This window comes from Symphalangus syndactylus, chromosome 1, assembly GCF_028878055.3.
Source record: "Symphalangus syndactylus isolate Jambi chromosome 1, NHGRI_mSymSyn1-v2.1_pri, whole genome shotgun sequence".
Classification (NCBI taxonomy): domain Eukaryota; kingdom Metazoa; phylum Chordata; class Mammalia; order Primates; family Hylobatidae; genus Symphalangus; species Symphalangus syndactylus.
This window is the reverse complement of record NC_072423.2, coordinates 137,039,061-137,054,794: the sequence shown is the minus strand read 5'-3', so window position 1 is coordinate 137,054,794 and position 15,734 is coordinate 137,039,061. Positions and strand designations below refer to the sequence as shown.

At 45.0% G+C, this 15,734-nt stretch overlaps 1 protein-coding gene and 1 long non-coding RNA gene across 2 annotated transcripts in view; both read left to right on the top strand.

Moving 5' to 3' along the window:
• The first annotated feature begins 4,864 nt into the window (after positions 1-4,864).
• Positions 4,865-15,734, top strand: part of NR1D2 (nuclear receptor subfamily 1 group D member 2) — a 35,344-nt gene continuing 24,474 nt past the window's right edge. The window contains exons 1-2 of the mRNA XM_055285824.2: positions 4,865-5,177; positions 14,472-14,738. Of these exons, the coding sequence (XP_055141799.1) occupies positions 5,162-5,177; positions 14,472-14,738 (283 nt within the window). The 5' untranslated portion in view covers positions 4,865-5,161. The remainder of the gene's footprint in view (positions 5,178-14,471; positions 14,739-15,734) is intronic.
• On the top strand, positions 5,187-12,476 carry LOC134736355 (uncharacterized). Its single transcript, XR_010120321.1, has 2 exons — positions 5,187-6,020; positions 6,118-12,476. It is a non-coding gene; the product is annotated as an uncharacterized lncRNA (long non-coding RNA).

The following is a 15,734-nucleotide window of genomic DNA, read 5'->3' as shown; positions in this document are numbered from 1 at the left end:
AGCAGCTCCATCCCCGTGCTGTTCCAGCTCCACCCACTGATTGCCAAGAGACCCTGAGCCAGAAATGCCCAGCCAAGAGCTTCCCAGCTTCCTGACCAACAGACGTCATCAGAGATAACAAAATAATGCTGTTATCGTAAGCCACTAAGTTATGGGGTGATTTGTTACACTGCAGTAGTTGACTGGAATGTTCCCTAAAATGGGTGAGAATGATTCAAAACAATTCTATCAGTGAGGTTTCCTTAGTTACAAACAGGAGAAACTGACTCTGGCTAATTGAACAAATGTATACGATACATGTCCAAATCGAGAAATGAGAAAAATAAGATAAAAATAAAATGGAACGATGGAGATCAAGATAAAGAGCAGAAATCAATGAAACAAAAATAATTTAGTGAATCAATAAAGCAAAAAATTAGGCCATTGAAAAAGTTAACAAAGTAAATAAAAGTTTTGTAGGGCTGCTCAAGAAAGAAAAAGCACAAATACATAAAATTAAGAATGGGAAACCAGGCCAGGAACGGTGGCCCACGACTTGTAATCCCCGCACTTTGGGAGGCCAAGGTGGGTGGATCATGAGGCCAGGAGTTCAACACCAGCCTGACCAACGTGGTAAAACCCTGTCTCTACTAAACACAAAAATTAGCTGGGCATGGTGGCATGTGCCTGTAATCCCAGCTACTCAGGAGGCTGAGGCAGGAGAATGGCTTGAACCTGGGAGGAGGTGGAGGTTGCAGTGAGCCAAGATTGTGCCACTGCACTCCAGCCTGGGCGACAGGGAGAGACTGTTTAAAAAAAAAAAAAAAGTATGGGAAACTATAGAGTTGATATCAATCAAAGAGATGAGGATATAAACAACTTTATTCCATTAAATGTGAAAGTTTATACAACATGGACAAACTCCTAGAATAATAATTTATCAAACTGGTTCAGGAAGACGAAGAAAGCCTCTAAATCTGTAATGATGAATTTGGTTGCCACCAGTCACATGTGGCTATTGACACTAGAAGTGTGACTACAGCAACTAAGGAATGAAATTTTGAATTTTATTTCATTTTAACTAATTTAAATTAAAAAACTCACTGGGTGCGTAGGCTCACACTGTAATCCTGGCACTTTGGGAGGCTGAGGTGGGAGTACTGCTTGAGGCCATGAATTCAAGACTAGCCTGGGAAACATAGGGAGACTCCCACCTCTACAAAAAAAAAAAAAAAAAAATTACTGGGGTGTGGTGGCACACACCTGTGGTCCTAGCTAATTGAGAGGCTGAGGTGGGAGCATCTTGAGCCCATTAGTTTGAAGCTGTAATAAGTTATATGATTGCACCACTGTACTGCAGCTTGGCCAACAAAGCCAGACCTGTTTCTAAAAAAAATTTAAAAAAACTGCAACAGTTTTTTTTTTTTCATCAAATGAATTTTTTTTTTCATTAAACACAACTTGACAGTTTTGGTTGGGCTGTATTTAACTTTAACCACTACATCTCATAAGCTATTATTATTGCATTGTAGTGTGTGTGCTGGAGTTGTGCACTGTTTTCAGTATTGCCCATAAACACATCACTGATCTTGTTGGTGTCAATGGATTGATTCAGTTTGAATGAGTTTTTTCTATGCACAGATGTAATAGTAGAATGTGTTTATTTGAATATTTTATGAAGACATCAAATAAGAAGACATAATTTACATAGTGATACATAAATCATAATATAAATTTTTATTATTTCGTTATAACAAAATCATTTTTCTAGTTAAAAATTAAGTATAGACAAAGTTTTAAATTTAAAATAAAGACATATTATTGAGGCAGAATTGTGGAGAAATATAGAAGCTAATACCATGAATGGAACAGTAAAGAAAAAAATAGCCTGGAAGAAGGTACGTCACAAATGTCATGATGAACGGCAACTGCAATTTGCTGTGGCACAGCAAACTGCCAGAGCTATTTGTTGCGATGTGATGATGTCACTGCTCTGAGACAAACATGCTTGGAAATTTTTGTGTTTTAAATGTCTCTGTTTTCATTTCTAACAAGTAGATCTTGATATAGTCCACAAAGAAAGCACTTTGTGGTCCTCAATAATTTTAAGAGTGCAGAGTTCTGAGATCAAAAGTTTGAGAACTGCCGATCTAGGGCCTAGAAAAGGCAGTTTAAGTGGCATGTTGTTTCGGTATTAGGAGCTAGCAGGACTCATCGGAACATTTTAAAATGAGGAATGACCTTAAATGTTTTTAATTGGCCTTATCTTTAATAGACTTCATCTTTCTCTTTTTTTCCTAATGTCCCTCCTTCATCTAGGTCCTCATACTGCAGCGCGCCACTTGGCCTATCTTACCTGAGTTTGGGATAAGAGGACTCTAACATTTAAGCTCTTCTTTCCTTTATTCATATCTAGATGGACCCCAGCTACTCAAGAGATCCTCCTGCATCAGCCTCTTGAGTAGCTGGGACTACAGATGCACACCATCAAACCCGGCTAATTTCTATATTTTTTTGTAGAGATGGAGTTTCACCATATTGCCCAGGCTAGTCTCCGATTCTATAATACCTGGACTCAATGATCCTCCCACATCAGTCTCCCAAAGTGCTGGGATTAGAGGTGTGAGCCACTGCGCCCAGCCAGGGCTCACTCTTGACGTTGTAGGTTCTACAGGTTTTGACAAATGTGTAAAAACATGTATTCACCATTATAGTATCATACAGAATACTTTCCCTGTCCTAAAAAGCCTCTGTGCTCTATTCATCCCTCCTTTCCCTCTAGCCTTTAGTAACCACTGATCTTTTTACTGTCTCCAGTTTTGCCTTTTCTTCTTCTTCTTCTTTTTTTTTTTGAGACGGAGTTTCGCTCTTTTTGCCCAGGCTGGAGTGCAATGGCGCGATCTCGGCTCACCGCAAATTCTGCCTTCCGGGTTCAAGCGATTCTCCTGCCTTAGCCTCTCGAGTAGCTGGGATTACAGGCATGCGCCACCACCCCAGCTAATTTTGTATTTTTAGTAGAGATGGAGTTTCTCCATGTTGGTCAGGCTGGTCTTGAACTCCCGACCTCAGTGATCCACCTGCCTTGGCCTCCCAAAGTGCTGGGATTACAGGCGTCAGCCCCCGCGCCCAGCCCAGTTTTGGCTTTTCTAGAATGTCGTATAGTTGGAATCATACAGTACATAGCCTTTTTAGAGTGGTATCCTCTTTTATTTCTTTTCTGCCTTCTAGACTGTTCATATTAACCTCATTTTACCTGTGTAGAAGTAGATGGTAGTTGATACATGAAAATGAAAAAGCAAGCAAGCTACAAAGTGTGGCCTGGGGAACTCTTGCCTCAGCATCACATGAGGGTGATAAATTCCAGAAGTAGGGAAGAATAGAGGGCTACGGTGGTTAGGGAACTGTGTTTAAAAGGGTTTGGCTATCAAGAGAGCCTTGGAAAGAGAAGACAGACCCACATCTGTGCAGGGCGAAGCAGGTCACGTTAAGTTGCTGAATTTTTTCCAAGTGTAACACGAAGCCATTGGAGGGTTTTGAGCAGAGTAATCAGATCTTTACATTTTAAAAATAACACGCTGACTGCTGGGGAGTCAGCACTGTAGGAGCATCCAAGGAGCACTCTCCTAATTAGGGAACCAAGAGCAGTAGCTGAGGCAAGAGGTAATGGTTTGCTCTAGCAATGCCAACGGTGAGAAACAGGGATTGAACATATTTTGAAGGTAGAATAGCTCAGACTTGCTAATGGATTGAATGGAAAATAAAAGGCAGTGAGAGTGTGTTAGGACAGAAACATAATTTTGCGTGCTTCAGGAACTTGCAGATTACCAAAATAGTAAATTATTGATATGGTGAAGAAACCTGGGTGTGGGGAAATAGGGTGTTGCACGTGTAAATATGTCTTCCACGTGACATTTTTCCCACATTCTATACTGAAAAATTTCAGAGCAAACTGGAAAGAATTTTACAAGGAACACCCATATCCCCATCGCCTAAGTTTAACATCTTACTATATCATCTATTCATGCCTCTATCAGCCCGTTACTTTAGTAATAAGTTTAAATTGCGGGCATCAATGCACTCTCCTCAATTCACCTCAGCACTCATACAATTTATGTCGAGCTTTTTTCTTTTGATCTAAAATTTACATTCAAGGTGAAACACCCAGATCTTGACTGCACATTAGCTGAGTTCGGACACACGCGTACACCCGTCTAAAATCTGAGATGCAAAAAAGGGGCATAATCAAACGGGCTGCTGGATGTAGCAATCTGGAAATTAGAAGAGAGGTCTTGGCTTTAAATATAAATCTGGGAATCACAAGAACAGAGGTCTACTTAAGCTATGAGATTGGATGAAATCACCTAGAGGGTGCAGAGGGAAAGGGAAGGGTCTGTGCCCTCAGAGACCAGCGTTTGGAGGTGGGTCGGGTGGCAGCGGGGGGGCGCAGGGGCTGAGCAAGCCCGAGCCAGCCGGCCCAGCCGGGGTCCTGAGAAGCACCCCTGCTCGGCGCCAAGCCACCGCTTTGACCTAAGAGCCACCAGGTTTGGGGGCAGGGCTGGGGAGCAGGGCGTGGAGGGGACTCTCGGCCAGAGGCGGGAAGGGCAGCCGGGAGGAGAGGAAAGAGGAGGAGGAGGGGAAAAATATGCGGCGGAGGGAAACTAAGAAGAAGAGGTTTACGGCACAGAGGGGAAAAACGAAGGAAGAGGAGGGGCTCGGCAAGGAGGAAGGAAGGGGAGAAGGGGGAAGCGCAGGAGAAAAGGGGAGCAGGGGAGCCGGGAACCGAGCGGGAGGGAGGGGAGCGGCGGGGCGGAGTCGCCGCAGCGGCCGGCCGAGGGCGGGCGGAGGGAGGGGGTGTGTGCGCGGGTCACATGGTCGCGGCTGCCCTCCCCGTCAGCCGCCCTCGCCGCCGCGGTGCGCTGGCTGCAGGAAGCCGCCGCGCCGCCGCTTTTGTTGTCAGGGACCCCGCGAGGAGCGCCGCTCGCCGGCCACCGCCACCCTCTGTCGCTGCAGCCTGCTGTGCGCTGCGCGGCCTGGGGCCCGGGCGCCCCGCCCGCTCTGCCCATGAGGGGGCCCCGCGACCACCGCTGCTTCCAGCCCGGGGCGGCGCGGCGCTGAGGCGGCGGCGGCGGCGCTGCCACCTCTGCGGGAAGCCGGCGGCCCCGGCCCCCTCCGCGAGGGCACCATGGAGGTGAATGCGGGTAAGAGCCAGACTGCGGCGGGTGGGGGATGGCCGGAGGGAGCGCTCGGAGCCCGCGAGGCACTTCGGGGGGCGGCGGCGGGGGGTGTCCCCAGGGTCGGTGGGGCGGGGGGGGGGGGCTGCTGCGCGCCGCGTGTCCACCTCTGGCTCCGTTCCCATCGCCCCCCGGGCCGCCCCGCGCCCGCCCTCCCGTCTCCCTGCAAAGCCGCAGCGCGGCCTGGCGGCGCCCGGCCCGGCCCCCCCCTCACATGGCCCGGCCGCGCGAGCCACGTGCGCGCTGTGTTTACGTTCGGCGGCGCGCGGTCGCCGGTTGGCTGGGCGGGCGCGTGACGCGGCATTACATAATGGGCGCTGAGGCGGCGGCGGCGGGCGGGGACACGTGAGGCCGCTCGGCTCCCTGACCCACATTCCCCGGGGCCGCAGGGACACGTGGGGGCGGGCGCGCGCGCGCGCGCGCTGGCTGGGAGCGCCGCAGCCTCCCGGGAGGCTCCACCCCTTTGGAAGCCTCGGGGCAGTGACGTCGCCGCGATTCCCTCCTCCCCCGCGGGGTTGCACACTGCGGAGGAGGCCGCGCGTGCGCGCCCGCTGAGCACCGCGGCGGGGCGTCCCCGAGGCGGGCGCTGACTCCGCAGTGCACCGGGCGCTGCAAGCTCTTTTCGCGAGGTGACCCCAAGGCGCGGACCCCGCGCAAACCAAACGAACCGGCGCCTGGGGAGGCTGGTAGCTGCACACCTTGCAGATTCCGAGGAGGAAGTGCGGGGCGAGGGCGTGTTGCAGTCTGGAGGAGGCGCCTTGGGGAAGGCTTGGGGCTTTCCCGAAGGGATACGCTGGAAGGAGCTCCGAGGTGCTTCGATCCCGAGCGACGCCCCGCAGACTGGGTAGACCGCCCCTCTTAGGATGTCGCCTGATTGTTTACAAAAAAAAAAAACGGTTTTCTGTAGGACGCGACCTGTCTCATACACCCACAGTCTTAAAAACTGCTTCCGGATCCTTTCGGGCTGGAGTTTTCCTGTAAACGGGTCACACCGGGAGCTGAGCGTGCAGCTCACGTATGGTCAGGATGACTCAGGTGATCATAGGTGACTCCAGCACCATATGTGAGACTGGCCATTCTTCATTTAAATTAAAAAAAATTAACCTATGGGTCGCTGGCTTTTCCTGAATCTGATCAAGAGAATTTGGATTTATAAATATTTTTCGTGCCACATTTTGTTACATTGCAAGGGAACAACAGGGTGCCCTTCCCTCCTTTTGTCTGCCCAAAATGATGGGGCAGATCTGAAGTGAGTGAGGTTATGGAAACAGCCAGCTTTTGTTTTATTTTTTGAGTTGTAATGCGCCTCTAAGAATCTTGCCTCGATAACAAGTGTATTGTGAACTTTTCACGAAGAGTAAAAATAAAGTCATTTTCTAATTGTGTTTTACGTGTTTTTAGAATTTGCTTATTTTTTTTAACCTGTTGCCTCACAAAAATCTGGATCTAATTGTGTTTTGATTACCTAATGGGCCTACTTAGCCTTTGCGGATATTTTTACAATTTTATGAGTTTATCATAGAATTAAACTTCTACATGTTAGAATTTAGAGGTGATCAGGGTGAACCTCTTCTAACCCACCCTTTAGCGTGAATTCTAATAGCTTTAGTAACCTCATAAGGGCTGGCTCAATTAGGAAGTTATTCTCTTTTTTGAGCCCTCTTCCAATACTCGCTGATCAAAATCTTGCCTTGTGGAACTACACATTATAAAAATTCCTCCGGTTGAATGTTGACCATCCCCTTCCCCCTTCAGTTCTTCCATTTACAGTTGTCATCTCTTGGTCCTTGCCCAGCGTTGTTTTTTCTGATCACTCATCATCCTTGTTGCCCTTTGAGATGGAGCACCCGGAAGTGAACAGGGTCTTGTGGAAGTGGTTGGATAATTATCAAGTTCCAGTTGCCCTCTTTGTCTTGGATCCTGCTGCAAATGAATTCCTTGGCAGGCTTAGTATTTTTGGCATGTTGCTTTGCTGACTCACAGTAACCTTGCAGTCAACTAGGACCTTTCACGTGAACTATTATGAGGTTAGATTTCATTCATTGTGTAGATAATTGCATGACTTGAAGTGTAGGAATTTACAATGACCATTCTTAAAATTTCTCTTGTTCATTTGGCCTTAAGTTCAAAGCTGTTACAAGCTGCTACCCACCATCTTTACAGTTTCTGCCATCTATCTGTAAGCGGGAGGTCTAATAAGAATTCCCTTTAACTGGCCGGGCACAGTGGCTCACGCCTGTAATCCCAGCACTTTGGGAGGCTGAGCTGGGCGGATCCCCTGAGGTAAGGAGTTCGAGACTGGCCTGGCCAACATGGTGAAACCCCGTCTCTACTAAAAGGACAAAAATTAGCTGGGCGTGGTGGTGGGCTCCTGTAATCCCAGCTACTCATGAGGCTGAGGCAGCAGAATAGCTTGAACCTGGGAGATGAAGGTTGCAGTGAGCGGAGATCTCGCTACTGCACTTCAGCCTGGGCGACAAGAGCGAGACTCCATCTCAAAAAAAAAAAAAAAAAAGCCTTTTAACTTTCGAATTTTTGTAAACATTGAGCAAGGTGGGGCCAGATTCAGTGCTGTGTGACACACCTCTACCCTTCCCTCTAGTTTGGTATCAGTTGACAAACATTCAACCAGTGATCGTGTACTCTTACTGTCCTTCATGACATCTCTATGTCTGCTCGCCCCATGAGTAACACGTGAAAACAGTGGAGTGAAAAACTTGGAAAAAAATTGGAGAGGTGGGGCAAAGAAATCTTTCCTTGGAGCAAGGAAAAGCAAGAATTGAAGAAAGAAGTTGCTCAACTGGTTAGTAGGGTTAAGAGATTCAAAAAGTAGTGTGGAAATAACCTACAAAGAAACCACTGGATCCTTAAGACACATTAAAAAATGAGATGAATAATGGATAGGGAGGATAGTTACTTTGGTTTGAACCATTCTGATGGAACTCTTCTAGTATAATGATGACAAAAAAATAATCATCAGCTTCTTACTCTGTGCCAGGCCCTTTACATGTGTTCCTCATGTTAATTCCATGAAGGAAGGTGCTGTTGCCACCATCTTAATGATGAGGGGCTAAGTAAATTGAAGCTAAATAACTTACTCAGGCAAGTAGTAGAGCCAGAATTTGAATCCGCGAAATTTACTTGGGAACACAAACTGTTAACTACTGTGCTATAATGTACTGTAGCCTGCATAATATTTGAAGATTTATACGCAAATTGGTGGTCCTGTCTTCTTGAGGGTGAAGGAGATACTGCATATGTATGGATCCCCACTCAATTTGTAGTGATATATGTAGGTTATAGCTGGTGGAAAAGGATAGTCATCTGCAGGGCCTCCCAGTTTCATCAGTCCTCTCTTTAGTCATGCTGGCTTATTTCCAGACATTAGATTACACCTTGACCTCCCTTCTCCAGTAATTTACATGGAGATAAAAATAATGTCTATTTTATAAAATAAGACCAATTTGGGCACGGTGGCTCCTGCCTGTAATCCCAGCACTCTGGGAGGCTGAGATGGGCGGATCACCTGAGGTCAGGAGTTCGAGACCAGCCTGGCCAGCATGTGAAACCCTGTCTCTACTAAAAATACAAAAATTAGCCGGGTGTGGTGGTGGGTGCCTGTAATCCCAGCTACTTGGGAGACTGAGGCAGGAGAATCGCTTGAACCCAGGAGGCGGAGGTTGCAGTGAGCCGAGATCACACCATTGCACTCCATCCTGGGTGACAGAGTGAAACTCCGTCTAAAAAAAAAAAAAAAAAAAAACCCACACCATTTATTTTTGTGTCACCCTGTTTAAAAAATGTCTCTTGTGTGATACATCGTTTGATAATTTAAACAGTCTTCAATTCCTCACTTAGATATTGCCACCTTGGATGTGTTTGCCCCTATTGATCTCAGCCCTCTTTAGTATGATTCTCAGCAGTTCACAATCATTTGTATGAAACATTGCTCCTAATAACATAGGTGTTTCCCCAGTTGGCCTATAAGGCATTTAAGGGAAAGGACCATGCTGTTCTCTGGAGCCCTGACACCTAGGACACAATTGGAATTTTAGTGCTTCAATTAGATCTACTCTACCACCCTTTGAGTAGAAATTATTTATAACACTTTTAAAGTGAGGAAACTAAAGCTTCTTGGTGATAAAATATTTTGTTCTAAGTCAACAAGGCAGGAAAGTACAGTCATGACTCGAAGTCAAACATAATCTCCAGGATGGTGGACAAGTCTAGAAAATGGGTAAGAAGACCCCAATATATGCAGGAATATCCGTGCTTCCTAGCAATACAAAATTGGATATTGACTTACGGATTGTCTGAAGTTGACCCCTGGGTAAGCCCTAGCCTGGGAACCTGGCCCAGGTCCAGCGTCCCTTTCAACTGAAAATAGAGAAGACTGCTTCAGCTAATTTTAGTTCACAGTTTCAAAGAGGTACATACTGCCTGTTTCTTGGAGGTGTTGGGACTTGCTGGTTTGGGGATTTTTACTCTTCTTACTTTATCATCAAAAACAGTGTATGAAAAGGGCACTTTAATAATCCTTATGAACACCATTTCATTTCAGTCTTGTAATAAGTGGCAGATATTCCAATTTTATAGAAGACGACTCAGGTTTAGAAAGATTGAAAGTGACTTGCTTGTTCAGGTCTTCTCACCAAATAAGTTTGTACTCTGGAATTGGACAACCTTGACTTTATTTATTTTATTTTTATTTTTATTTTTATTTTTATTTTTATTTGAGACGGAGTCTTTCTCTGTCCCCCAGGCTGGAGTGTGGTGGCGCGATCTCGGCTCACCGCAACCTCCACCTCCTGGGTTCACGCCATTCTCCTGCCTCAGCCTCCCGAGTAGCTGGGACCACAGGCGCCCGCCAGCACGCCCGGCTAATTTTTTTGTATTTTTTAGTAGAGACGGGGTTTCACCGTGTTAGCCAGGATGGTCTCGATCTCCTGACCTCGTGATCCACCCGCCTCGGCCTCCCAAAGTGCTGGGATTACAGGCTTGAGCCACCGGGCTCGGCCTAACCTTGACTTTAAACTCTGGCCTGCCACTTAGTGGTTGACTTATCCTCTCTGAGCTCCTTGTTTACAAAAATGAGTTAATGAAAATTAATTCACAGAGTTCTTCTTGTGAAGATGAAATTGTGTCATTTTATTCCTGACATCCAGTAGGTACTTGGTGACTTGTAGTTTCACTTTCTTCATTACGTTGAGGAACTACTAGATGTACTCCTTATCTTCTAAGAAATTAAAATTTAACCCATTTGGGTTGCTATCAGTCAGGTTCATAGATGGGTGTCTAGTAGCAAGAATAGATGCTAAGACAACTAAATCAATATTGAAGGTCTTGCTAGGAGAATGCAGCTACTTCTAGATGGGTCTTCTTTGATTTTCTGGTGCCTGGCACAGATGCTTGTTTTCTTAAGACAGGAATTGGATCTTCACTGGATTGATAATGGCCCAGTAGTTTCTTTTAGGTTGGATATTGAAGCTTTTGCAAAGGAAATTGTTTTTTGGTTAATTAATTATGATACAGTCCATTGCTCCATCAGTGCTTGCAACCAATTTTTAAGCCATCTGCATAGCTGCATAGCTTTAATTTCTTTTCTTTTTCTTTCTTTTTTTTTTTGAGATAGAGTTCCGCTCTTGTTGCCCAGGCTGGAGTGCAGTGGTGCCATCTCGGCTCACCGCAACCTCCGCTTCCCGGGTTCAAGTGATTCTCCTGTCTCAGCCTCCTGAGGAGCTGGGATTACAGGCATGCGCCACCACACCTGGCTAATTTTGTATTTTAGTAGAGATGGGGTTTCTCCATGTTGGTCAGGCTGGTCTCTAACTCCCGACCTCAGGTGATCCGCCTGCCTCGGCCTCCCGAAGTGCTGAGGTTACAGGCGTGAGCCACTGTGCCCGGCCAGCTCTAATTTCTAAAAGTTTATTTCTTAGCTAAGGTAGTCAGCAGATCTTGTGAACATAAATGACTAAAAATGCGGGCCCTAGTAAAGTCTTACTTCCAAGAAAAAACATGGCTTTTTTATCTTTTATTTTCCTGAGATGTTAGATGTGAATTTAGTACCTAAGACACTATTTTAGGGAAGACAAATAGCTGTGAGATCTTCCTTTGGAATTTCATTGAGGACTAAGAATATTTGTCTTTGTAAAGTGTCCTATTGTGAGTGGAGACACCTGTGAAAAAGTAGCAGTGTGCTAGTAACTGGAATTTTTAATGTGGACTTAAGATCTCTAAAGTTACATAAAGACAGCACAATGGTTTTATCCATTAACATGACACTGGCTAGGTTTCTAGGTTAAATTAGTTTCTCTTTGGATTCACAGGGTATTAATGATATTCTGGCGGTCCTATCGATGAAAACATCAATCTTTAAAACTATGGGCCAATTTGTGTTTGAATTCACTGATTGTAGCCATTTTAAAACTTCAGTGTGCAAATAATTGCTTGGAAAGCTTGTTAAAAATGCACATTCCTGAGGATGTGTTCTCCAGTCTGGGGAGGGCCTTGGAAACGTGTATTCTGAAAAAGCACCAGGTAGTTTTGAGGATATGTATTTTACATAATTTCTCTGGGTGATGAAAATAAAGTTGGGAATCTTCTCGTGTTTGTAGTTTTGGAGTTTTTAGATTTTAGAATGAATGGTAGATGAAAACTGCCTTGGTCACTTTGTCTTCCAGGGAGCACAGATGAAGTAGTTGGCTTGTGGCAGTGTTCTTCAAACTTGGATGTGCATCAGAATCACCAAGAGGGCTTATTAAAGTTTCTGATGCAGTAGATCTGGAGCTGGGCCTGATAATTTACATTTCTAACAGAGTCTGGGTGATACTGATGCTCCTAGTCCAGGGCCCACACTTTGAGATGGTTGGTTTGTAGTTAGGGACCACGTTGCAGGAAAAATACTAATCGCACGATTAATTAAGGTGAGATGCACATAGCAAGAGAGCATATGGACAGTGGGTCTAACTGGGAAGAGCAGATTTGCACCTCTCACCTCATGATCGATTCCAGGCATAGGCTTCATGAATAAAACAATGGATGGAATTGTCTACGTTGGTGATATTTTTGTCTTAAAAATCAAGTGCATATAGTTGAATTTATGTATGTTAAATTTGTGTCTGGGCTGGGCACGGTGGCTCACACCTGTAATCTCAGCACTTTGGGAGGTGGAGGCGGGCGGATCAACTGAGGTCAGAAGTTCGTGACCAGCCTGGGCAACATGGTGAAACCCTGTCTCTACTGAAAAAAAAAAAAAAAAACCAAAAACAAAAATTAACCAGGCGTGGTGGTGGGCGCCTGTAGTCCCAGCTACTCAGGAGGCTGAAGGAGGAGAATCGCGTGAACCCGGGAGGCGGAGGTTGCAGTGAGCTGAGGTTGCGTCACTGCTCTCCAGCCTGGACAACAGAGCGAGACTCCATCTCAAAAAAAAAAAAAAATGTGTCTGATGAAAAACGTTGTGTGTTTCTTGGCATAGTAGGCACCTGTTTTATCTTCCCTTCTGGGTTGCACTCAAACCCCTTGAGAGTTGTGGTTGTGCTTTCCTCTTCAAAGGGTTTGTTTCTTAGCCTCAATATATATAATTGGTGCTTAAAAACATATCTGATATCTACTACATGATAGACTAAAAGTGACTTTAAATTTCTCTGCCTTTTTTTTTTTCTTGCCTGAAGACGGAAATGTCTATCTTTTTGGGATTGTTTTGGCCTCAGCATTTTGCTCTGTGGATTTTTGTTTAAAAATGATTGATAGGCCGGGTGCGGTGGCTCACGCCTGTAATCCCAGCACTGGGAGGCCGAGGTGGGTGGATCACCTGAGGTGAGGAGTTCGAGACCAGTCTGACCAACATGGTGAAGCCCCATCTCTACTAAAAAAAAAAAAAAATACAAAAATTGGCTGGGGGTGGTGGCATGCAACTGTAGTCCCAGCTATTCAGGAGGCTGAGACAGGAAAATTGCTTGGACCCAGGAGGTGGAGGTTGCTGTAAGCCGAGATCATGACACTGCACTTCAGCCTGGGTGACAGAGTGAGACTCCGTCTCAAAAAAAAAACAAAAAAAAGTCAAGGCCAGTTTTCAGAAGGGTTGTGGCGGTTATATAAAATTGTGAATCACATTTTGAAAATAGCTCTGTGTAGAAGGAATTAGCTTCAGCCTTACTGTTATTCTGGTATAGCATGCATTCTTCTAGCATCTTTAACACCTATAAAGAGCGAGTCAGAAGAACAAGTAGTGAGTCTGGATTTCTTAAGAGCTGCTTAGAGATGAATGGCAGAATGGGGTGGAGAAGGGAGAGTATTGAACTGGGGATTGGTTAGTGGATAGAGTATTGAACAGGATTGGTTAGTGGATAGCCACATATGTCTTCTGGGAACACCAGAACAGAAAGGTGTGGGAGCCAGGGCTATGAAAGGATCCCTGTTTTGAGATAATTTACCTTATCTACCATTCTAAATGTTACATCTGTTCTGGATTAACCTGTGCTTTTAGCTAAGTGTTGGAGGAGGCAAATGATAAATTCATTGTTTCTAGGATTGTGTCAGATAACAGTATAACGGAGGCAAAGAATAGACCAGAGCCAGATTTCTTCATGGCCAGTTTGTTTAAGCAATGAAGTTACTTAGGAGCATTTTTAGTCCTTTTAGGAAAATATTGAAAAATGAAAAGCTTTACGTGTGAGGGTCTGCATGTGCTCAGAATATCCAAGCCAGTGAAATCCTTCTCACTTAATTTTTTCTTTCTTTGAGATGGGGTCCTGCTCTGTCTCCAGGCTAGAGTGCAGTAGCATGATCATGGCTCACTACAGCCTTGAACTCCTGGGCTCAAGTGATCCTCTCACTTTAGCCTTCTAAATAGCTGGGACTACTAGACGTACTGGGTGCAAACCACATGCAGCAAGTTTTTAAATTTTTTTTATAGAAACAGCATTACCTTATGTTGCCCAGGCTGGTCTCAAATTCCTGGGCTCAAGCGACAATCCTCCCGCTTCAGCCCCCAAAGTACTATGATTACAGACATGAGCCAGTGTGCCAGGCCTATCTCCCTTTTTAAATCACTGGGAGTTACATACATGTGTTTTGAACTTTGCGGAAGCAGGACGAATAATGGGAAATAAGGAAATACATTGCTTTTCACTTTTGGTGTAAGCAAACATTTCATATCAGTATCCTGTTTCTAAAGTTAATGGCTTTACTGTTGAGATTTGCAAAAATAAAAAATACATATTCTCTTGTATCTAATTATGTGATTTTCCTCCTATTTTCTAGGAGGTGTGATTGCCTATATCAGTTCTTCCAGCTCAGCCTCAAGCCCTGCCTCTTGTCACAGTGAGGGTTCTGAGAATAGTTTCCAGTCCTCCTCCTCTTCTGTTCCATCTTCTCCAAATAGCTCTAATTCTGATACCAATGGTAATCCCAAGAATGGTGATCTCTCCAATATTGAAGGCATCTTGAAGAATGATCGAATAGATTGCTCTATGAAAACAAGCAAATCGAGTGCACCTGGGATGACAAAAAGTCATAGTGGTGTGACAAGTAAGTTACTTTAGTTTTCTAAAGATTGCTGCCATTAATTGCAAATGGGGCTTATTTTATCAGCTTTTAATTTAGGGTGCCATTATGTTTCTGGGTACAGTTTTCACTCCCCGCTGGGTAATCATACATCAGTAGTTAGGGAAGAAATCAGTGATGATTTTAGAAGTTATAACCTAGGGGCTGTCATTAATTCTTGCCTCAGAGCAAGATATGTGGTTATGTACTCTGCCTGACCCTTGTCCCTCTAGCATACCCTCTTTTACTACATTTCACAGTTACTTTTCTTCTGAACTACTAGAACTAAGTCTTGTTTCTAGAACAGAGTACTTGCTCATTGTGGGAAGGGATTACATTAGTGAAACTGGATTTGGGAACATTTGGGATTAGGAAATGTTGGATTGGGATAACCAAATGAGTAGTGGGATTTGGACCTATCTGGCTTCTGTAGGTGAAGTAAATTGACACAGCTGCCTGTGGAGAGACATCCCTTTCCACCTTTTATTGATTGACTTCTCTGTCTGAATTCTTAATTGTTATCCAGAGAATTGTTTTCTTAGTTCTGGTTGCATATCTGGTGTAAAGTAACTCTAAATTTACAAAATTTCTTATTTCCTGCTGACAGGTCTGGAAAAAAAAAAATTTACAAAATTTCAGTGTAATTCTAAAATCAGGAAAGGAAAAATCCGGGTCAGTGAGGTATTTTTGTCAGGGCCGTAAGTTGTATTTAAAAGAAAATTCTGGCTGGGTGTGGTGGCTCACACCTGTAATCCCAGCATTTTTGGAGGCTGAGTGGGGCAGAGTCCAGGCGTTCAAGACCAGCTTCGGCAACATGGCAAAACCCCATCTCTATTAAAAATACAAAAATTAGCTGGGTGTGGTGGTGCATGCGTGTAGTCCCAGCTACTGGGGATGCTGAGGCATGAGAATCACTTGAACCTGGGAAGTGTGGAGTTGCAGTGAGCCAAGATCACGCCACTGCATTCCAGCCTGGGTGAC